Source organism: Alosa sapidissima, chromosome 10 (genome assembly GCF_018492685.1).
Source record: "Alosa sapidissima isolate fAloSap1 chromosome 10, fAloSap1.pri, whole genome shotgun sequence".
Taxonomy (NCBI): domain Eukaryota; kingdom Metazoa; phylum Chordata; class Actinopteri; order Clupeiformes; family Clupeidae; genus Alosa; species Alosa sapidissima.
In genome coordinates this window covers 37,299,033-37,320,052 of record NC_055966.1, presented here as the reverse complement: position 1 = coordinate 37,320,052, position 21,020 = coordinate 37,299,033, and the positions used below count along the sequence as shown (strand labels likewise).

The window sequence follows — 21,020 nt, the reverse complement described above, 5'->3', positions numbered from 1 at the left end:
GCAACTACATTACTTTTTATCAATCCAGTTGCAGTAGGCCTAGTTCCAAACCACAATTGTTGAACTGTGATGAACTGCCCTATTTGTGATTGTTTTTAGAGATTTTAGAGGTTTTATACTAGTGCTGCCACTAACAACTAATAACTAATTTTGTTGTATAACTCGCACTCCTCCTTGTCCACAGGTGGCAGCAGTGCGGTGGAGGCAGAGTGGCAGCAGTATGGTGGAGGCAGAGTGGCAGCAGTGCTGACCAGCAAACTCCCTTGGCAGCTTTCCATTTAATGATTTCAGATGATCTGAAATCCTACTCCTTTGTTGAAATGACAATTTTCATCTTTAGCTATTTGTCATCAAACAAACTATTGAAGAACAAGTAACAGTTCAACTTTGTTCTACTCCATGTAGCATAGGAAATCGAATATACCCTGAGTTGGTTGCCTCACGGCGGGGTGACCGGCAGACAACTTTACGGTGTAACTTGTGCCTCGTGATCAGTTGGTGCTTTGCTCTGCTGAGGTCTCTAACACGAACGATGTTGAGTCTGGAATCACAGGGGTCATCAAAGAAACTCTCTATCATTATGTTGTATCACATCACAAACCAAAGAGCCGTCTAATCGTTTTTCCTTCACAAAGGCAAAATCCTTGTTGTCCAGAAGGAAACAGCCATCCCTTAAAGGAGAATTCCGTTGTGATATTGACCTAAAGTGTGTTGAAACATGATACCGAGTGTGAACGTATGTTATGTCACTTCATAAATGATATGACATGAAACAGGAAAGGGAAACCGATCAAGTCATTGTGGAATTTAGAGGCTGTTCAGACTGAGGAGTTTTCCAGGTGCTCAAATTCAATTGTTTCCTAATGGAGCGGTGCCACTGACAGTTGCAACGCACCTCATGTTTATAAAAACAGGTGTACTGTATCTCTGTGCATATGCATGCAAGGACATTTATAAAATGTGTGTGTGTGTGTGTGCATGCAAGGATATTTATTAAATGTGTGTCTGTGTGTGCTTGTGTGTGTGTACTGTATGTCTGAATTTTGAAATATTATATCTGATATTAAATGTGTCAGTAATATCAACAATATCAGTACCTGTGGATTGAGTTTGTAGAAAATGGTCATTATCATAGATATCTTCTGTTTCTGTTGCACACACACTCTGATCTGTTTTGTTTCTGTAGAGCATTTCATTCTGGACCATAGTGCCTTTCACACCCAACTCTGACTGTGGTCTAGAGAAGAAATCATTATTCATTTTACAAAGAGATTATGACATTTTCAACTTCCACCTCACATTTGTTTTTTATCACTAATTTGGAATACAAATGTGTGCATGCTAGAAAAAGGATTGACGCCTAATTATTACGCGACAAGTGTGTTGGAATTGTTTCCATTCAAAACAGAAAGTGAAGAGATGTTTTAATAGGCAATCGGCAGCCGCAGCGCAGCATCAGGTTTCTGGTGTGCAAAGACGTGTCTGAGTCAGCCCTTAGGGCTGCCTGCGTGAGCGTGTCAGTTGTGGGGCGGCTCCGTTTTATTTCAGCTCCCATGCAAACAGGTTAGATCGTGCACACTGCCTGAGAGACACGCACGTCTCAGGTGTAGCTCGAGTCGCTCTGAAACCGCGTGCATGCTAGAAATAGGACCAGCACCTATTTGTCATGGGACACGCAAGCGTATTGAAAGCTTTTCCATTCGAAAGTGAAAGTGTAGAGATATTTTAATAGGCAGACTGACCGGAGCTGTGCCACATCAGAGACGTTTCTGTTATGAAGGCACATATAAAAAGCGACACAGCAGCCACGAAACAGAACAAAACACACACCAGTCGGCGATCTGAAATCAGCCTTGTGCAAAGTTAAATTCACTTAGATTGTCAATGTGTATCCACTTAGAGCACATAGTGTGTATATTCCTGTTTATGACACAGATATTTATTACGTGTGTGTGTGTGAGAGTGCATGTCTGTGCATGTACAGTATGTCTGAATACAAGGATATGTATTAAATGTGTGTGTGTGTGTGTGCATGTTTATGTCTGTGCTATGTGTGCATGCACAGATTACTATTAAATGTGTGTGTGTGTGTGTGTGCGTGCATGTGTACTGTATGTCTGAATACAAGGATATTTACTAAGTGTGTGTGTGTGCATGTGTATGTCTGTGCCATGTGCACAGATAACTATTAAATGTGTGTGTGTTTGTATGCAAGTGTGTACTGTATGTTGGAATGCAAGGATATTTATTAAATGTGTTTGTGTATCAGTACCTGTGGAATTGAGTTTGTAGAAAATGGTCATTATCATAGATGTCTTCTGTTTCTGTTGCACACACACTCTGATCTGTTTTGTATCTGTGGAGCATTTCATTCTGTTCAGGCTCCTGGACCATAGTGCCTTTCACACCCAACTCTGACTGTGGTCTAGAGAAGAAATCATTATTCATTTCACAGAGAGATTAGGACAGTTCTCCTCCCTTTCCCTTAACTTATCTTTTGTAACAGTTGTTTTGTTCTGTCAGATCAGTTGTGTCAGATTAGATGATCTAGTCTAACACATCCAGAATCTTAATGCAACACACAACTTTTTATTTTAGTTCATATTAGATATAACATTTACAGCAATCTGAAGAATATCCATTACTTATTTCAGCAAAAAAAAAAAATTTGAAAAACATCGCCACCTGGAGAGGATTTCATCCACTGCCACATCAGTATTATCCGAATTCCTAAAGACACACAAACTATCAGTGTCAGCAAAACTTCTAATTTGTATTTTTTTAAGATTTTAATGAAGAACATTATATTACGATACATTATTCATTCACAAAGAACATTGGTGGTTGGATTTTTCATCATTTTTTTAATCAAGGCATTAAGATCCATTTCCAAAAGACGATTTTTTTTATTGCTCTTTTTAGTAAACTTGAGCATGGGGCTGAAGACTTTAGGCACTATCTGTCATGTTTCCTTAGCACAATGCTGTAAAAGCCTTTTTTCTTTTTTCTGTCACAATATCTGTCAATAGTATGAAATATAAACACTTCTTGCAATCAACCCCCTCCACACACACTAATGTGAAATTGTAGCTTTGAAATAGCGGCCACATAGTGCTGCCTATAGCGCATTATTCATTAGGGGGGAAAAGAGTAATGGACAAACTGTTGTGCAAACGTTAATGATTTGAGAAATGCACCAAAGTGACAGAGAAAAACTGTAATAACCAAAGTGTATAATAACACTTTGCAAATAAGATTTACTATATTGTAAGTGAATCACTATGGCAGTTATTGTCATTGTAAACAATACCTCTGCTTTATGCGCCGGAAGCAGCAGATAAATCCACAGAGGCCAAGAATTCCACATACAACAGCCAACATAATCCATGGCAGGAGTGCTGTCAGATATATAGATAGATAGACATGAAGTTATTCACTGCAGGAGTGCTGTCAGATATATAGATAGATAGACATGAAGTTATTCACTGCAGGAGTGCTGTCAGATATATAGATAGATAGACATGAAGTTATTCACTGCAGGAGTGCTGTCAGATATATAGATAGATAGACATGAAGTTATTCATTGTTAACAGACAATTTATCATGTGTTTTCTTTTCTTGTGACAAATACTACATGCCGGTACTCTTGTTTGCCCTCTGTAAAGTCATCTGATGTGTCGCCGTGATGTAGGAGTTATTCGCCACACACGCCAGGCCCTGCTCCGCTAGCTGTTCCAGTTCAACCTCCGCTGACATCAAGGTGCCTTCTGTGGTGATGTTGGGAAAGACGGACGCTGGAAGTTCAGTTCTGCCATTGAGTCACCGTGGCAACAGGGTTCGCCTCCACCTGACATACACATCTCAACATCCTTCCCCTCTCTGAGCACGAGGTGTTTGGTAGCATGATGGAGAACTGTGGCAGAGGGAGAAATGAAAAAATATTATAAGATGAGAAGGTCCACTTCATTTCGACTCGAAACACACCTGGCTCCACAGGAAACAGACGGGCTCACCGAGAGCCTTTCGTGCAACTAGCCAATCAGAGCAACAAGGCGAGGTGACTGGTTGGATTTCCTTACGCTAATTACGTTTTCACACTGCATGGTTGGGTGCTTTCTTGACCTACTCACATGCGATGTCCAGAGTGAGAGATTCGCTCTCTGTTGACATATCACCGGTGCGGCAGTGGACCTGTTTGCCATGTTGAGAACGTGCTGCAGTCACCGTCACGGTGAACACCTCCACCCACAGCTCTGCTGCCCTCTGAGTGGACACCCCCGTGCTGCCCTCCGTCAGGCCTCTCCACTCGATGGCTGGGGGAGCGGGGGGGCAGGAGTGCTGGACACTGCAGCTGAGGCGGAACACAGCACCCTCCTGCACTGGGCACTCAGGCCCAGATATCACAGGGCGGCTTCTAGCTGTTGTTTGAGATGAACAGGGTATTTCAGCTTTTTTAACCAGTATGATCTCTATCTTACTTAGGCCCAGATATCACAGGGCGGCTTCTAGCTGTTGTTTGAGAGAAGAGCGGCCATAGCCATACTTCAGCTTCAGGGTGCAAATTTAAGCAATTATGAAGTGAGGTCAATTTATATAATACATGTATACAATAACAAATGAAAAGTATATTTATAAAATATATGATTTTTAGTTTGACGTGATTTGAGTTAATTCACTTCCTAACCTCCCTCTAGGATTCTGTCATCACTACCATCAGATATGCACTGTGACAGCCACAAAAACTAACCTAACTCTTTAGCAGGCAGAAAACTAACCTAACTCTTTAGCAGGCGGAAAAGGTAAAGGTTTGTTACCCTATAGACCTGGATTGGAAAGCCTGGTCACACACTCCTAGATCTCCTTTGAGGGAGATACTAGACTGGAACACCATTATTCACTAACGTTTCTATGGGAATGCAGATGACTGGCCAATCAGCGACGAGAGAGGATATGATGATGCTATAGCTTTCAAATCGAACGTGGCTGTGGTAAACGGTTGTAGGGTTGTGTACCTTTATTTACAGCAAAGGTAGGCCTAAATTGTTTCCTGACTGCTGATGCTGTTTATTGTCAGTTTGTAAAGTTTAGGTGAAGTAAGAAGTAACGTTAGGAATCCCTCATCAATGTGATTGATTAGGCTGGACCAATGATTTCAAAGTCAACGCAAAGTTTACACCCGTCACCATGCTAGTGTTGGAAATGTATCTCAATCATGAGTCCCCAGACTCTTTTCATTAAGTGAATGAGTGGTTTTAACCAGGCTATGAATTTGAGGATGAATGGGGGGACTTGTCTCCACTTTTCCTTGTTGACTACAGCACATTAAAATGAGTGTGTTCATTCTGACAATTCTTTATGCACAAAACTACAAAATGTGTTATAGCTGTACTCAGTCTCCTCTGGTCACACTGCCAAATAAAACATTTTGTTTGCCCACAACAGCAGAAAGTAACTAGAACAAAAGTTGTCCAATCCTACGGAGCCCTTGTGCAAAATAATTTGTTTCAAGTTCCTGATGCTTGATTTGTTTCAAGAAACCTGATGCTTTTCTCGTGGGCACCAGAAACCTGATGCTTTTCTCGTGGGCACCAGATACGTGTGCACCAGAAACCTGATGCTTTTCTTGTGTGCACCAGAAACCTGATGCTTTTCTCTTGTGCACCAGAAACCTGATGCTTTTCTCGTGGGCACCAGATACGTGTGCACCAGAAAGCTGATGCTTTTCTCGTGGGCACCAGGAACCTGATGCTTTTCTCGTGTGCACCAGAAACCTGATGCTTTTCTCGTGTGCACCAGAAACCTGATGCTTTTCTCCTGGGCACCAGAAACCTGATGCTTTTCTCGTGTGCACCAGAAACCTGATGCTTTTCTCGTGGGCACCAGATACGTGTGCACCAGAAACCTGATGCTTTTCTCGTATGCACCAGAAACCTGATGCTTTTCTCGTGGGCACCAGATACGTGTGCACCAGAAAGCTGATGCTTTTCTTGTGGGCACCAGAAAGCTGATGCTTTTCTCGTGTGCACCAGAAACCTGATGCTTTTCTCGTGGTCACCAGATATGTGTGCACCAGAAACCTGATGCTTTTCTCGTGGGCACCAGATACGTGTGCACCAGAAACCTGATGCTTTTCTCGTGTGCACCAGAAACCTGATGCTTTTCTCGTGGTCACCAGATATGTGTGCACCAGAAACCTGATGCTTTTCTCGTGGGCACCAGATACATGTGCACCAGAAACCTGATGCTTTTCTCGTGTGCACCAGAAACCTGATGCTTTTCTCGTGTGCACCAGAAACCTGATGCTTTTCTCGTGGGCACCAGAAACCTGATGCTGTTCTCGTGGGCACCAGATACGTGTGCACCAGAAAGCTGATGCTTTTCTCGTGGGCACCAGGAACCTGATGCTTTTCTCGTGTGCACCAGAAACCTGATGCTTTTCTCATGGGCACCAGATACATGTGCACCAGAAACCTGATGCTTTTCTCGTGTGCACCAGAAACCTGATGCTTTTCTCGTGGGCACCAGAAACTTGATGCTGTTCTCGTGTGCACCAGAAACCTGATGCTTTTCTCGTGGGCACCAGATACGTGTGCACCAGAAACCTGATGCTTTTCTCGTGGGCACCAGATACGTGTGCACCAGAAACCTGATGCTTTTCTCGTGTGCACCAGAAACCTGATGCTTTTCTCGTGGGCACCAGATACGTGTGCACCAGAAAGCTGATGCTTTTCTCGTGGGCACCAGGAACCTGATGCTTTTCTCGTGTGCACCAGAAACCTGATGCTTTTCTCGTGTGCACCAGAAACCTGATGCTTTTCTCCTGGGCACCAGAAACCTGATGCTTTTCTCGTGTGCACCAGAAACCTGATGCTTTTCTCGTGGGCACCAGATACGTGTGCACCAGAAACCTGATGCTTTTCTCGTATGCACCAGAAACCTGATGCTTTTCTCGTGGGCACCAGATACGTGTGCACCAGAAAGCTGATGCTTTTCTTGTGGGCACCAGAAAGCTGATGCTTTTCTCGTGTGCACCAGAAAGCTGATGCTTTTCTCGTGGGCACCAGATACGTGTGCACCAGAAACCTGATGCTTTTCTCGTGTGCACCAGAAACCTGATGCTTTTCTCGTGGTCACCAGATAAGTGTGCACCAGAAACCTGATGCTTTTCTCGTGGGCACCAGATACGTGTGCACCAGAAACCTGATGCTTTTCTCGTGTGCACCAGAAACCTGATGCTTTTCTCGTGTGCACCAGAAACCTGATGCTTTTCTCCTGGGCACCAGAAACCTGATGCTTTTCTCGTGTGCACCAGAAACCTGATGCTTTTCTCGTGGGCACCAGATACGTGTGCACCAGAAACCTGATGCTTTTCTCGTAGGCACCAGATACATGTGCACCAGAAACCTGATGCTTTTCTCGTGTGCACCAGAAACCTGATGCTTTTCTCGTGGGCACCAGATACGTGTGCACCAGAAACCTGATGCTTTTCTCGTGGGCACCAGATACGTGTGCACCAGAAACCTGATGCTTTTCTCGTGGGCACCAGAAACCTGATGCTTTTCTCGTGTGCACCAGAAACCTGATGCTTTTCTCCTGGGCACCAGAAACCTGATGCTTTTCTCATGGGCACCAGAAACCTGATGCTGTTCTCGTGTGCACCAGAAACCTGATGCTTTTCTCGTGGGCACCAGATACGTGTGCACCAGAAACCTGATGCTTTTCTCGTGGGCACCAGATACGTGTGCACCAGAAACCTGATGCTTTTCTCGTGGTCACCAGATATGTGTGCACCAGAAACCTGATGCTTTTCTCGTGGGCACCAGATACGTGTGCACCAGAAACCTGATGCTTTTCTCGTGTGCACCAGAAACCTGATGCTTTTCTCGTGGTCACCAGATATGTGTGCACCAGAAACCTGATGCTTTTCTCGTGGGCACCAGATACATGTGCACCAGAAACCTGATGCTTTTCTCGTGTGCACCAGAAACCTGATGCTTTTCTCGTGTGCACCAGAAACCTGATGCTTTTCTCGTGGGCACCAGAAACCTGATGCTGTTCTCGTGGGCACCAGATACGTGTGCACCAGAAAGCTGATGCTTTTCTCGTGGGCACCAGGAACCTGATGCTTTTCTCGTGTGCACCAGAAACCTGATGCTTTTCTCATGGGCACCAGATACATGTGCACCAGAAACCTGATGCTTTTCTCGTGTGCACCAGAAACCTGATGCTTTTCTCGTGGGCACCAGAAACTTGATGCTGTTCTCGTGTGCACCAGAAACCTGATGCTTTTCTCGTGGGCACCAGATACGTGTGCACCAGAAACCTGATGCTTTTCTCGTGGGCACCAGATACGTGTGCACCAGAAACCTGATGCTTTTCTCGTGGGCACCAGGAACCTGATGCTTTTCTCGTGTGCACCAGAAACCTGATGCTTTTCTCGTGTGCACCAGAAACCTGATGCTTTTCTCCTGGGCACCAGAAACCTGATGCTTTTCTCGTGTGCACCAGAAACCTGATGCTTTTCTCGTGGGCACCAGAAACTTGATGCTGTTCTCGTGTGCACCAGAAACCTGATGCTTTTCTCGTGGGCACCAGATACGTGTGCACCAGAAACCTGATGCTTTTCTCGTGGGCACCAGATACGTGTGCACCAGAAAGCTGATGCTTTTCTCGTGGGCACCAGGAACCTGATGCTTTTCTCGTGTGCACCAGAAACCTGATGCTTTTCTCGTGTGCACCAGAAACCTGATGCTTTTCTCCTGGGCACCAGAAACCTGATGCTTTTCTCGTGTGCACCAGAAACCTGATGCTTTTCTCGTGGGCACCAGATACGTGTGCACCAGAAACCTGATGCTTTTCTCGTATGCACCAGAAACCTGATGCTTTTCTCGTGGGCACCAGATACGTGTGCACCAGAAAGCTGATGCTTTTCTTGTGGGCACCAGAAAGCTGATGCTTTTCTCGTGTGCACCAGAAAGCTGATGCTTTTCTCGTGGGCACCAGATACGTGTGCACCAGAAACCTGATGCTTTTCTCGTGTGCACCAGAAACCTGATGCTTTTCTCGTGGTCACCAGATAAGTGTGCACCAGAAACCTGATGCTTTTCTCGTGGGCACCAGATACGTGTGCACCAGAAACCTGATGCTTTTCTCGTGTGCACCAGAAACCTGATGCTTTTCTCGTGTGCACCAGAAACCTGATGCTTTTCTCCTGGGCACCAGAAACCTGATGCTTTTCTCGTGTGCACCAGAAACCTGATGCTTTTCTCGTGGGCACCAGATACGTGTGCACCAGAAACCTGATGCTTTTCTCGTAGGCACCAGATACATGTGCACCAGAAACCTGATGCTTTTCTCGTGTGCACCAGAAACCTGATGCTTTTCTCGTGGGCACCAGATACGTGTGCACCAGAAACCTGATGCTTTTCTCGTGGGCACCAGAAACCTGATGCTTTTCTCGTGTGCACCAGAAACCTGATGCTTTTCTCCTGGGCACCAGAAACCTGATGCTTTTCTCATGGGCACCAGAAACCTGATGCTGTTCTCGTGTGCACCAGAAACCTGATGCTTTTCTCGTGGGCACCAGATACGTGTGCACCAGAAACCTGATGCTTTTCTCGTGGGCACCAGATACGTGTGCACCAGAAACCTGATGCTTTTCTCGTGGGCACCAGAAACCTGATGCTTTTCTCGTGTGCACCAGAAACCTGATGCTTTTCTCCTGGGCACCAGAAACCTGATGCTTTTCTCATGGGCACCAGAAACCTGATGCTGTTCTCGTGTGCACCAGAAACCTGATGCTTTTCTCGTGGGCACCAGATACGTGTGCACCAGAAACCTGATGCTTTTCTCCTGGGCACCAGATACGTGTGCACCAGAAACCTGATGCTTTTCTCCTGGGCACCAGAAACCTGATGCTTTTCTCGTGTGCACCAGAAACCTGATGCTTTTCTCGTGGGCACCAGAAACCTGATGCTGTTCTCGTGTGCACCAGAAACCTGATGCTTTTCTCGTGGGCACCAGATACGTGTGCACCAGAAACCTGATGCTTTTCTCGTGGGCACCAGATACGTGTGCACCAGAAACCTGATGCTTTTCTCCTGTGCACCAGAAACCTGATGCTTTTCTCGTGGGCACCAGATACGTTTGCATGCTCACCAGAAACTAAAAACCCCTAAGAAGACATGGGCAAAAAATATTGAGTTTCTAGTGCGCTCCTCTTGTGCTTACTAGAAACGTATATAATCTTATATAAACTTATATAAAACTTCATAAAATCCTGCCTAGTATTATCACAGAAAAATAAGAAAATATTGCTGAATATGCATGGCCTAATGTGCTGTTCTGTTTTTGTTTTTGGTTAGTCATTGGAGAACTCACGCTCAGTCTTTATCTGGACAGTCGGTTTGTAGTATTTGTCAGACTCTGGGTTGATGTAGGGGAACAGAGTGATACCATCAGACATCTTGACGTTGTTGATTCTGAGGGTGCAATTCCCTTCTGAAGGACTCCCCAGTACTGCAGTCCGTCCTTTAAATTCACCAATAACACTATCAGGGTAGGTCCCATCATAAACGGCAGGCCAACCTGTTGTCTGGTGTTTGTACCAGATGACCCTGGTATGGGGTCGGGTTTGGCACGGGACCAGAACGCAGCTGCCCTCCACTGCCCTCACAGAGGCTGGCATCTCAACACTAAAGCCCTGTGCTGTGGACAGTAGACAGGCTGCTAGAGAGAAGCACACACATTTGTAGTGTTTATAAGCATGCGTCACATTGATGAAGCACACACATTTTTAGAGTATTTATAAGCATGCGTCACATTGATGAAGCACACACATTTGTAGCGCGTTTATAAGCATGCGTCACATTGATGAAGCACACACATTTGTAGCGTGTTTATAAGAATGCGTCACATTCATCAATCTGAACAGGTTATTGTGTGTATATTGCAAAACAGCATCAGCACACTCATTATCATATCATTAATATGACTCAACAACAAGTATGTTTTACCGTGTGTGTTTGTGTGTGTCCGTGTCCAACGGTCTGTCTGTCTTCATGTCAACATGTCACAGTTTTAATTGCTGCGTTTCAGTTCTGCTAATGCTGTGTTGGTGAACTTTATACTGCTGTTCCGTGGTGGTGGTGGAAAGACCAGGGGGCATCTAATTCTGAGAAGTGTTGCCTCTCTCCCTCCCTGGCCTCACCACATGTGTAGATATACAGTAGCAGAGTTCAGTAAGCAATGGTGCCAGTATAGCTACCAGTGAAGCAGATGCCAAAGAGTCTGAGAAGTCTCCGGGTTTCCATCACAAGCCTAGTGCAGCACTATCACAAGAAAAGCAAGAAAACAGAGTCATCTGATAAAAGTAGTTTCAACCACACGTTTAGGCAACATGCAAACACTTTGGTTTCTTTAAAGTGGTGGACACTGACAGTGTGCACATTTTAAATATGTTAACTTGACCTTTAGAAAATGACAGAACTGAAATAGCAAGCTGAGTGCTGCAAGCCCTGAGAACCATTTGAACTTTTTCTGCAAGTTTTTGTTTCATGTTATTTGCATTATAATAGAGGACAGTTCAATACAGTGAACCACTGAATGGTCTCTTATAAGTTTTACTCAGTCGCTTTGGTGCATTTCTCTAATCATCATTAATGTTTGCACAATAGTCCAAAACAGTTAGAGAAAACTGCATCACATAGTGGATTGCCTGCAAAAGTGTGTATCTTGCTCAAAATGCTTAGTCTATGTCTCAAAAGCAAGTATTTATACCAATGAAACTATTAGTCCTTACGACATTATTCATGTCAAGATAGTCCAACTGCTTTGTCTTGTTGTCAATATGACAGTTTACTCTGTAAGTATTTTCTAATGAACAATGTGCAAGGCATCACTATTTTCTATGTGGCATAGCTATTTCCAAACTACAGAGTTACACATTACTGTGTGTGGAGGGTGTTGATGGCAAGAGAGTGGAAATGTTTCAAAGTTTTTACTGTTGACAGATATTGTGACAGTATAAAGAAAACAAGGGCCCTCACAGCATGTAAAAATGACCAATATAACACCCCTTGGTCAGAACTGTGCACCACTGTAGCCTACATCTTGCTTAAGGCTACATCATGGCGTTCCTGTCTGTCAGGTCACATACGTATTTATATGCTGGACAGACAGTGACAACCAGTTATGGCAGCTAGTTCAATACTTTTGCATGTAATGATTCAAGCGATGAAATAAGGCCAATTTGTTTTATGGGACAGGACTATTCAGCATTGAACCATGGAACCTTTAATTATATGCACAAGTGATAAGATGATATGGAGTTTGAACAAACAGTTTTGAGAATTTAAATTCTGACCTGAGAAATGTGCCAAAGCAACTGAGAAAAACTGCAATTGTTCATCCTGTCTTATAAATCAGTATGATAGATAAGTGTAATATATATAATATAATAATAAATATGATCTATTTTCAGTATTGTTTGTCATTCGTTAGTGATTTTGAGAACTCATCGTCTTCTTCATTACAACAGGTCACTTGCTTAACAACAAACACAACAATAATCATTACTCAATGTCCAACTAGTAATGTTCCGGAGCACAAAATGAATATGTAAATAATTATGCAAAACAATGACCCCACCTTACAAAACGTCCCACCTGGTAATCTCTAACTGCTCTCTTCTCAGTTCTTTTGTGACAGGAAACACACTCGCTCACATCCTCACCAAAACCAAAGCTGTCTGTCGTCCATGTCCTCCTCAGGACTCTATAGATGCTCTGAATGGTTCAGACATGCGCAATCGGTTATATTTGTCTCATGTCAAACACCTACATATTCGCATGGTACAGTAACAAACAAAACATGGCTTGAAATACTTAGCCTACTTACTGCCTATGTCAGTCTGAGGGTTAGCAATGTGGAGCATAACCTTACATGAATGAGGAACAATCTGTTCAGTCATTTACCAAAGTAAAAACTGCCCACCACTTTAAATGTTGAGAATCAATTTACTGAAAACTTGACAACCTTGATATTTCACCAACATTTGTAAATATTCCCATGAGCCTTATAAAAAGACAAGAGTTTGTAAAGACTGCAATGTCAAAGACATACCAGTAGATGGCAATGTACTCATTACAGTTTTTGCCCATTGCTTGAACACTATAGACACATGCTTAGACCAAAGTAACAAAACTTGGAAGCTTTTGTTACTATACCTTAAACACAGTGTATCCATACCTTAAACACAGTGTAACCATACCTTAAACAAAAGCACTGCTTTGCACTTTAGTTGCAATTCTGCTACACACTTGCTCCTTTCTGCAACACACTCCTGCACACTACACACTATTTCATACATAAGACACTCCGTTCATAAATTAAATCGGGTACCATTGGTACAACACATCTATTCAAAATAAAAAAACACATTGGGTGATTCAAAACACTTAGACACACACCTGAAAATCCTTATCCTCTTCTAGCCCGGATGAATCAGCTACTCTTTTCCACTCATCTTGCTCTTCCATACTTGACTCTGTAGCTCCTCTCACTTACACCCGCCCCAAACTAAAATCTGATTATTGGTTAGATGAGGCCACATGCTTTCTCAGCCAGGCCAGCTGAGAGGAAATGGAAGAAGGATCATCTCACTGTCTCCTTTGAGATCTTTAAATCTGCATTAGCTTCCTATTCCAGGCAGCAGCAAAAAAAAGCCAGAGCAAAGGATCTCTCTGATTTGATCAGTAAACACTCAAACAGACCAAAAATTGTATTTAGTACTATAAACCCTGTTATCAACCCCCCACATTCCCCAGTCGCTGATGTATCCACTGATACCTGTGAGAAATTTCTCAAGTTTTTTACCAACAAAATTGAGAATATTAGATCATTGTTTACCCCCACCTCATCTTCTCACTGAATTGAGGGACTTGGTATTGCACATGAAACCTCCTACTTCACCCCATGATGCTATCCCCTCCTCCATTATAAAGGATGTTTTTGATGCAGTTGGCCCCTCCATTCAGATCATTTTAAATTCATGCCTTGCATCTGGCACTGTCCCTACATGCTTTAAGCATGCGGTTGTCCAACTCTTGCTTAAAAAACACAACCTTGATGCTAAATGTCTAAAAAATTATCGCCCCATCTCCAAGCTTCTGGAAAAAGCTGTTCTGTCACAGCTGATTCCTTTTCTGACCACTCACAACATACTAGAACCTTTTCAGTCAGGTTGCAGACCCCTTCATAGCACTGAAGCAGCCCTGCGTACAGTAACCAATCATCTCTTTCTCACATTAGACTCAGGTGAAAATGCCATCCTCATATTACTGGATCTTAGTCAACATCCTCCTCACCCGCCTTGATCAGCAGGTGGGCATTAGGGAGACTGCACTACTCTGGTTCCGCTCCTATCTTAATCATAGGACTTTCTCTGTGTCTATTGGTCAGTTCTCCTCATCATTAGCTCCTGTCTCATATGGGGTACCCCAGGGGTCCATCTTGGGTCCTATGCTCTTCAGCCTGTATGCCTCTATGCAGATGACTCACAGCTGTACTTGCCTCTAAAATCTAGGGACTCCATACAATCTCTCTCTCCTGGTCTGTCTTGAAGACATCAGAATTTGGATGGCTTTCAACTTCCTCCAGCTAAATAGCGACAGAAGTCATCATTTTTGGTCCTCCCAAGGCAAAATGCACTGTAGTGCAAAATTTAGGTCCCCTCACCCCATTTATCAAACCCTATGCCAGAAACCTGGGCGTCATCCTCAACTCCGAACTCTGCTTTGACAAACAGATTAGCTCTGTTGTCTAAAATAGCTTTTACCAGCTCAGAATAATCTCACGCCTCAAATCTTTCCTATCTCACAATGACCTTGAGAAAGTCCATGCCTTTATTACATCACGGCAATTCCCTCTACCTTGGCCTCCCCCAGTCCTCACTTATTCGTTTGCAGCTGGTCCAAAATGCAGCTGCGCGTCTTCTTACCAGCTCCCCCTGGATATTAGACCTGCTCCCTCCATTTCTGCCTTCAAATCCAGGCTAAAAACCCATCTTTACTCCATGGCCTTCCTTGTTCCCTAACCCTGTACTTCTGCTCATCCTATGTAAAGTATAGTACTGTGATGTACAGTATTGAGTTGATGTAATTTGTAACCTTTCTTTCAGTACTTTCATTTCTGTTTTTGTCAAAACTGTAAGTGTTTTGTAAAGTGTTGCATTGAGCTTCACAGAATGCTAACTGACAAACTGAATAAATGCAGTGAAAATTAAAGACTGCAGTGTTTTATATAAAGTACACTATGTATTGCTGCTAATCTGAAAGAATATTCATATGATGCAAGTGTGTATCATTTGGTCATCAGAGTGACATTTTCACAAAAGATTGTTAGGTTTTGAGATGTGTTTATGACATTTTAAATGTTGTGTGTCATTTTGCTGGAGATTTGAGGCATTTTGCATTTGTGTGAGCAATTGTGGGTTTTGTGTGACCCACCTACTCTCTGTTAAATATCTCACTAACCCTTCACACAATATCACAATAAACAGCAAACCGTACCGAATACGAGGATATAAAGCATACCTCTGTGCAATAAGTGGTTCCTAAGTAATCCGGTTTTGAAATTGCAACACATTTCTACATAGCCTCATTGGGGCGAAATTATAATGTATTTAATGTAAACTATTTGTCAGTACATACTTTTTTGTAAATTGCTCAGCCATAGATTATCCCACTATCATGGTTCTTATATTGTCAGGTTCCAGCCAATCCCACTTACACAGATAAATGAATATATTTATATTGGCATGCTTCTTAGTGACATTAATGCAAAAATATGAAGAAAATCAAATAATGAGACACAAATATTGATATAAATATTGATATAAAGCCTGACATAAGCCATATGCAAACATTCACATCATACGTTCCCAGATATGGGTACATCCTGAAAAAGGAAGAGCATGTAGGCTATAGGCTATGGCCATTACAATGACCAATATATTATCTTAAATGAACTAGCTGAATAACACAGGTGACCACTTCTGCATAATTTCATGGAGTGCTGAAATGTACACACATTTTTTAACATTTCTGTACTGTGGAATGTAGCATATGTTTTGTGGTTTTGAACTTATTGCAATATCACCATAACTATTCCACCTGTGTGTGCATGGTTATAATTCTGAAGTGCAAAATAGCTTAGGCTACAGCACAAATATTTCCATAAAAATAAGCAAGTCTGACCTCTGAATTTATTTTGAAAGTGCACCTGATTGATGCATTTAAAAGTTAAAATATACAAACATTTCTTAAATTCTTACAAAACACCCACCCACTTTTTAAAATTGTTAGTTTGGGTCCCCCCACTTTTGCCATGCGAAGTACCAGTGCTGTTTTCAGCATCTGTTTAGTGCTTCATTGTCATTTTCATTGGATTCTCCCATTTGCGCGTAAATCACTCTTAAGCTTTTTTTTTTTTTGGTACACACATTCTCCCATTCCGCTTCTGTCACACATACAGTGACAAGCGCCAAATCCCCCGCAGTGTTGAAGAGATCAGTCGTCCCCCTCACTTTTGATAAGGAAAAAAGCCTTATAGGTAGGCTACACCAAATAAATAATAACCTATAGGTTTACGCTCGGCTATGTAAAACTCCCCATTAACAGCATCACGTCACTAACCACAGCTAAGACTGCACAATCTCGTATTTACTCTGTTGGATATCTGAAGCCAGTTTCTCTAGTTAGATACTGTAAATCCTCAAATTATGGCCGGGGTCTTAAGACAAAGTACAGGCCTTTAGGGGCAGGATTGTATTCGAGACAGCCCTTTATTTCTTATGCGAGTATTATTTTGAGACATGCGTTTCTTGGAGCGGCATACTGGTAGGTCTTCAAAAGCATGACATTTTCGGTTTAGTTTGATATTTAATTTACTTTTGGTCTGTTTGATTATATTGTTAAATGTTGGGACTGATGGGCACTGAAATCTGGGGAGGTATTTGATGATCACTATTACATTCCATGTAGTTGAAAGAGTGTCGGGATTTCAAACAAACCATCCGCTTTCATGCGTTCATTGAACGTCCGCGGTGCTGTAATGGAAACCTTATTGTGTAGCCAAGTAGCCTATATATTGAGTTATTTTTTAATTATGCATGATTTACTTTTTATTAATTTCGTAGGCTGGCTTTATTTTGTTATATAGAAGTATCTAAATAACCTGTTAAAATGTACCAGAATTCAGGAAATTGCATCTAGTCCCAAAAATGTTTTTGTCATTGCCTCAATATCAACACATCAGGACATAGGCTATGAATCTGATTGAATTTAGTATTGGCAATCCCCAAAATGCACCAGAAACTTGCACACTTGTACACTTTACAACTTGTTGTTGTTGTCCTGAAAACACAACACTTCTGCTGCTCTTACATAACTTGCACCACTATGTCACTTTCTTTCTTACTTAGGTCAAACAGAACTACCCAAGCCTTTTATTGGCCTGACTTTGCACTAGTATTTTATTGACTGTCTATGCACAATTTCAACCAAATTTTGCTGCTCTTATTTATTTATTTATTTATTTATTTATTTTTCATTATTATATGTGCCCTCTTATTTACTTACTTTTTTGTTTACTTGATTGTTATGTTTGTCTGTGGACTTAAATTGGTAAAATATGTCTTGTCTTCACCGTGGGATAGTGAGAAACGTAATTTCGATCTCTTTGTATGTCTGGAACATGTGAAGAAATTGACAATAAAGCTGACTTTGACTTTGACTTTGACTTTGAATACAGGAAATCACATCAAACAAATTCAAAAAATTCTGGAGGAGGACCCCAGGACATATGCGACAACTAGTGGGGAGCCCTTATTACATGTGGGCCCAGGGGCCCGAAAGTTCATAATCCGTCCATGCCTGGTCCCTACATCTGAGAACCACTGATGTACGTTTTTTTTTACTGTACGGTAATAATGCTGAGCCAAACAAAAATTTCCGCAGCAAAATTTTGGTTGGCCCCACCAAATCTCACTCCAAGGTTTTTTGAAAAGTTGGCAGCCCTGTGTTTTGGTCTAAACTTTCAGCAGGGACAAAAACAATGAGAATCGGTGAATTATTGAATCGGCCTGCTTATCGGGCAAGCTGTCACATCAAAGTAAAAGCCACTGTTTAGGCTCAACATGTCATTAAAAGTGTTGACTAACATTAGGCAGTGGTTGACCTCTGGAGACAACCATCACCTTCATTTTTTTGCACTTTTGCACTTTTGGAATTTAAAAATCCATTTCACCCTAATTATACCCTGGTGAGTACATTACATTACATTTGTCTGACACATTTTTAGCCAAAGTGACTAACAACATGGTAAACAGTTTAAGTTTAAGAGCAATTCTCAACAATTTTAGGACAATTTAAAAAACATTAAGAGTACAGTAAGAATAAGTGCATCAGTGAGTGCTGTTTTTAACAGTTACTTGTCAGTTTAACCCTTTAGGCGCCAGAGGTTTTTTTCCAAAACGATCAATTTTGACATCTTCATATCTTAAAAGTGATAAGAGATAGAGACTTTCTGTAAATTAGAGAAATATTAAGGATGACCCAAAGTTTATGAAGAGATTAAATGTTTATATCTAATTTGCATATTATGACATCATATGGTGGCGGCCATATTGGATTATAGAATTTTCATGAAAAGTCGCATGTTTGAATGATAAAATGCACCACTTCTTTCCCCCCAAAATGTCCCTCACCTTCTGTATGCTATATTGCACAATACTGAATGCTCAGGTAAATAGTAAGTAGTGAACAAACTGTGTAAATCATTACTAATAAATGGCAGAAACAAACCAAATGCATGTAGCGGTAGACTGGCCTTTTGCTGTAGAGATTTTCCATTTACTACATACAGTAGGCACTCTGATTCCATGTATGGGGCACATATATATTATTCAGATGACACACAAACACAAGTAGACAAGACCTGTTTAGTTCAAAAGCTCACTTGCCACGGCAAGGCACAGATCAGGACTGAGATGACGAGACAAGACGAGAGACAATGTTAGTATTTCTTTTTCTTTTTGTTGTTTTTGTTGATGTTTTTTGTTTTTTTTCTTAGCTGACAAAGACACACACATCACAAGGACATGAACACACAAAAAGGAACACATAGTGTATGTCCTAAATGATCAGGGAAATAGATAGCAAATCAACAGTGTAAATCATTACTAATAAATGGCTGACATTTTTTTTTTTATGTAGCAGGCCTTTTGCTCCTACCTATCCTGACTCCCTATCCCTATCCATACAGGGCTGGCATTCCCATCATCTTGTGATAGACTTTGCATGACCTAATGTGTGTGTGTGTGTGTGTGTGTGGGAGAGGGAGAGGGAGAGAGCGTGTCACCACCTCCACCAATGCGAGCAGCATGGCCAGATCTGCCTCGCGCGCGCCGAGTGGAGAGAATTTGCGCAGCTCGGACTAGGCCTACTGTCATTCTCATTGCGACTCCCCACACTGCCTCTACGTTCCCCCCTAACTGTCCTATGAGCACTTCGACCTCGTCTAACATACCCAGTGGCATTAGACAAAGGCTCCACCACGTTACTGTCGCCGCAATTGTGGAGAGGCACACGTTCAGAAGACAGAAGCTAGCGCTATGGACATAAGGCTACCTCCAGCCTCGTTCGCCACACCACTAACACCCTGCTAACTTCCCGATGAACACTCCGAACCCGTGAAACATTATTCCCACCAGTGACATTGGGCAAACGATTCAACGTTTGTGCTTGGTGTAAGCTAAACTATGGAGTAAACTCTCACTTTGTCCAGCTGCATCATTGCAAGGCAGGGACGCATCTGAAGCCTCACTAAACGAATCACCGTCATTTTCTGAAGGCAGATACTCCCCTTCAGAATCAGGGTCCACGAATAGAAGACCCAACACTTCATTTCAGGTAAACTTTTTTGATGCCATTAGACGATAATCTAATGCAAATACTCACTGACGTTGACAATATCGCTCTGATAAAATAGCTCACACGCACACTAGCTCCGGTATCGCACGCACTGATTCACTGCAGCTATTTGACTAAATCGGCCGTTTTATTCAGTACCGCATCTTGTCGACTAAAGTCGACTGTGGCGCCTAGAGGGTTAAGACGGCTGGTGAGTGCTAGGATCAGCAAGACTTGTTGTAAGTGTTGAGGCTATGAGAGGAGATGTTCTCTAAAGAGCTGGGTCTTCAGGAGTTTTTTGAAAATGGAGAGGGATGTCCCTGCCCTTGTAGGAACTGGCAGTGTGTTCCACCAAGGAGGAACAACAGATGAGAAAAGTTTGGATTGGCCTGAGTGTACCGGTGGTAGAGCTAGACGTCGTTCGTCTGAGGAGTGCAGCGGTCTGGAGGTAGCGTATGTCTGTATGAGGGCATTCAAGTAGGTGAGAGCAGAACCGGAGACTACTTTGTAGGCAAGCGTTAGAGCCTTGAATTTGATGCGGGCCGCCATAGGTAGCCAGTGTAGCTGAGGAGCGGGGTAACATGTGCCCTTTTGGGTTGGTTGTAGACCAGGCGAGCCGCCACGTTCTGGATCATCTGAAGTGGTTTCACTGCGCAGGCTGGGAGACCTGTCAGGAGGGCGTTGCAGTAGTCGAGTCGTGAGATGACTATTGCCTGAACCAGAAGTTGGGTAGCATCTTGAGTCAAGTAAGTCCTGATTTTCCGTATGTTGTAGAGTGCGAAACGGCATGACCGGGCGAATGAGGCAACATGATCTGAGAAGTTTAGTTGGTTGTCAAGAACAACTCCTAGATTTCTTGCAGTCCTGGTAGGTGAAACAGACAGGGAGTCAAATTTGATGTTGATGTCGTGGTGTATGGTAGGTTTAGCTGGGAGGACCAGCAGTTCAGTCTTTGAGAGGTTCAGCTGGAGGTGGTGTGCCTTCATCCATGTAGCTATGTCTGAGAGGCAATCCGAGATCCGTGCTGAAACCAAGGGGTCATCAGGTGGA

General features: G+C 42.8%; 1 protein-coding gene and 2 long non-coding RNA genes across 14 annotated transcripts; all 3 read right to left on the bottom strand.

Moving 5' to 3' along the window:
- Positions 1-1,097: 1,097 nt before the first annotated feature.
- Positions 1,098-3,396, bottom strand: LOC121721340. Its single transcript, XR_006034787.1, has 4 exons — positions 3,311-3,396; positions 2,686-2,730; positions 2,273-2,425; positions 1,098-1,237 (listed from the first exon to the last, which is right to left on the bottom strand). It is a non-coding gene; the product is annotated as an uncharacterized LOC121721340 (long non-coding RNA).
- A 243-nt stretch (positions 3,397-3,639) lies between these two features.
- LOC121721316 (sialic acid-binding Ig-like lectin 5) lies at positions 3,640-14,838 on the bottom strand. Of its 10 annotated transcripts, none has more exons than XM_042108166.1 (7): positions 14,568-14,838; positions 13,470-13,631; positions 12,666-12,785; positions 11,267-11,330; positions 10,381-10,728; positions 4,131-4,418; positions 3,640-3,913 (listed from the first exon to the last, which is right to left on the bottom strand). In XM_042108166.1, exons 2-7 carry the CDS (start codon positions 13,536-13,538, stop codon positions 3,756-3,758), a joined length of 1,047 nt encoding a protein of 348 aa, XP_041964100.1. In that variant the 5' UTR covers positions 13,539-13,631; positions 14,568-14,838; the 3' UTR covers positions 3,640-3,755. The 10 variants fall into 10 exon arrangements, with proteins under 10 accessions (XP_041964100.1, XP_041964102.1, XP_041964103.1 ...); XM_042108168.1 differs by having other exon boundaries at positions 14,737-14,824; XM_042108169.1 differs by lacking the exon at positions 14,568-14,838 and adding an exon at positions 14,306-14,532.
- LOC121721341 lies at positions 5,626-7,017 on the bottom strand. 3 transcript variants are annotated; one of them, XR_006034789.1, is made up of 5 exons: positions 6,647-6,814; positions 6,326-6,500; positions 6,195-6,267; positions 5,932-5,975; positions 5,626-5,771 (listed from the first exon to the last, which is right to left on the bottom strand). It is a non-coding gene; the product is annotated as an uncharacterized LOC121721341 (long non-coding RNA). The 3 variants fall into 3 exon arrangements; XR_006034790.1 differs by lacking the exons at positions 5,626-5,771; positions 5,932-5,975 and having other exon boundaries at positions 6,192-6,238; positions 6,297-6,500; XR_006034788.1 differs by lacking the exons at positions 5,626-5,771; positions 5,932-5,975 and adding an exon at positions 6,938-7,017 and having other exon boundaries at positions 6,256-6,500; positions 6,647-6,777.
- Positions 14,839-21,020: the final 6,182 nt, after the last annotated feature.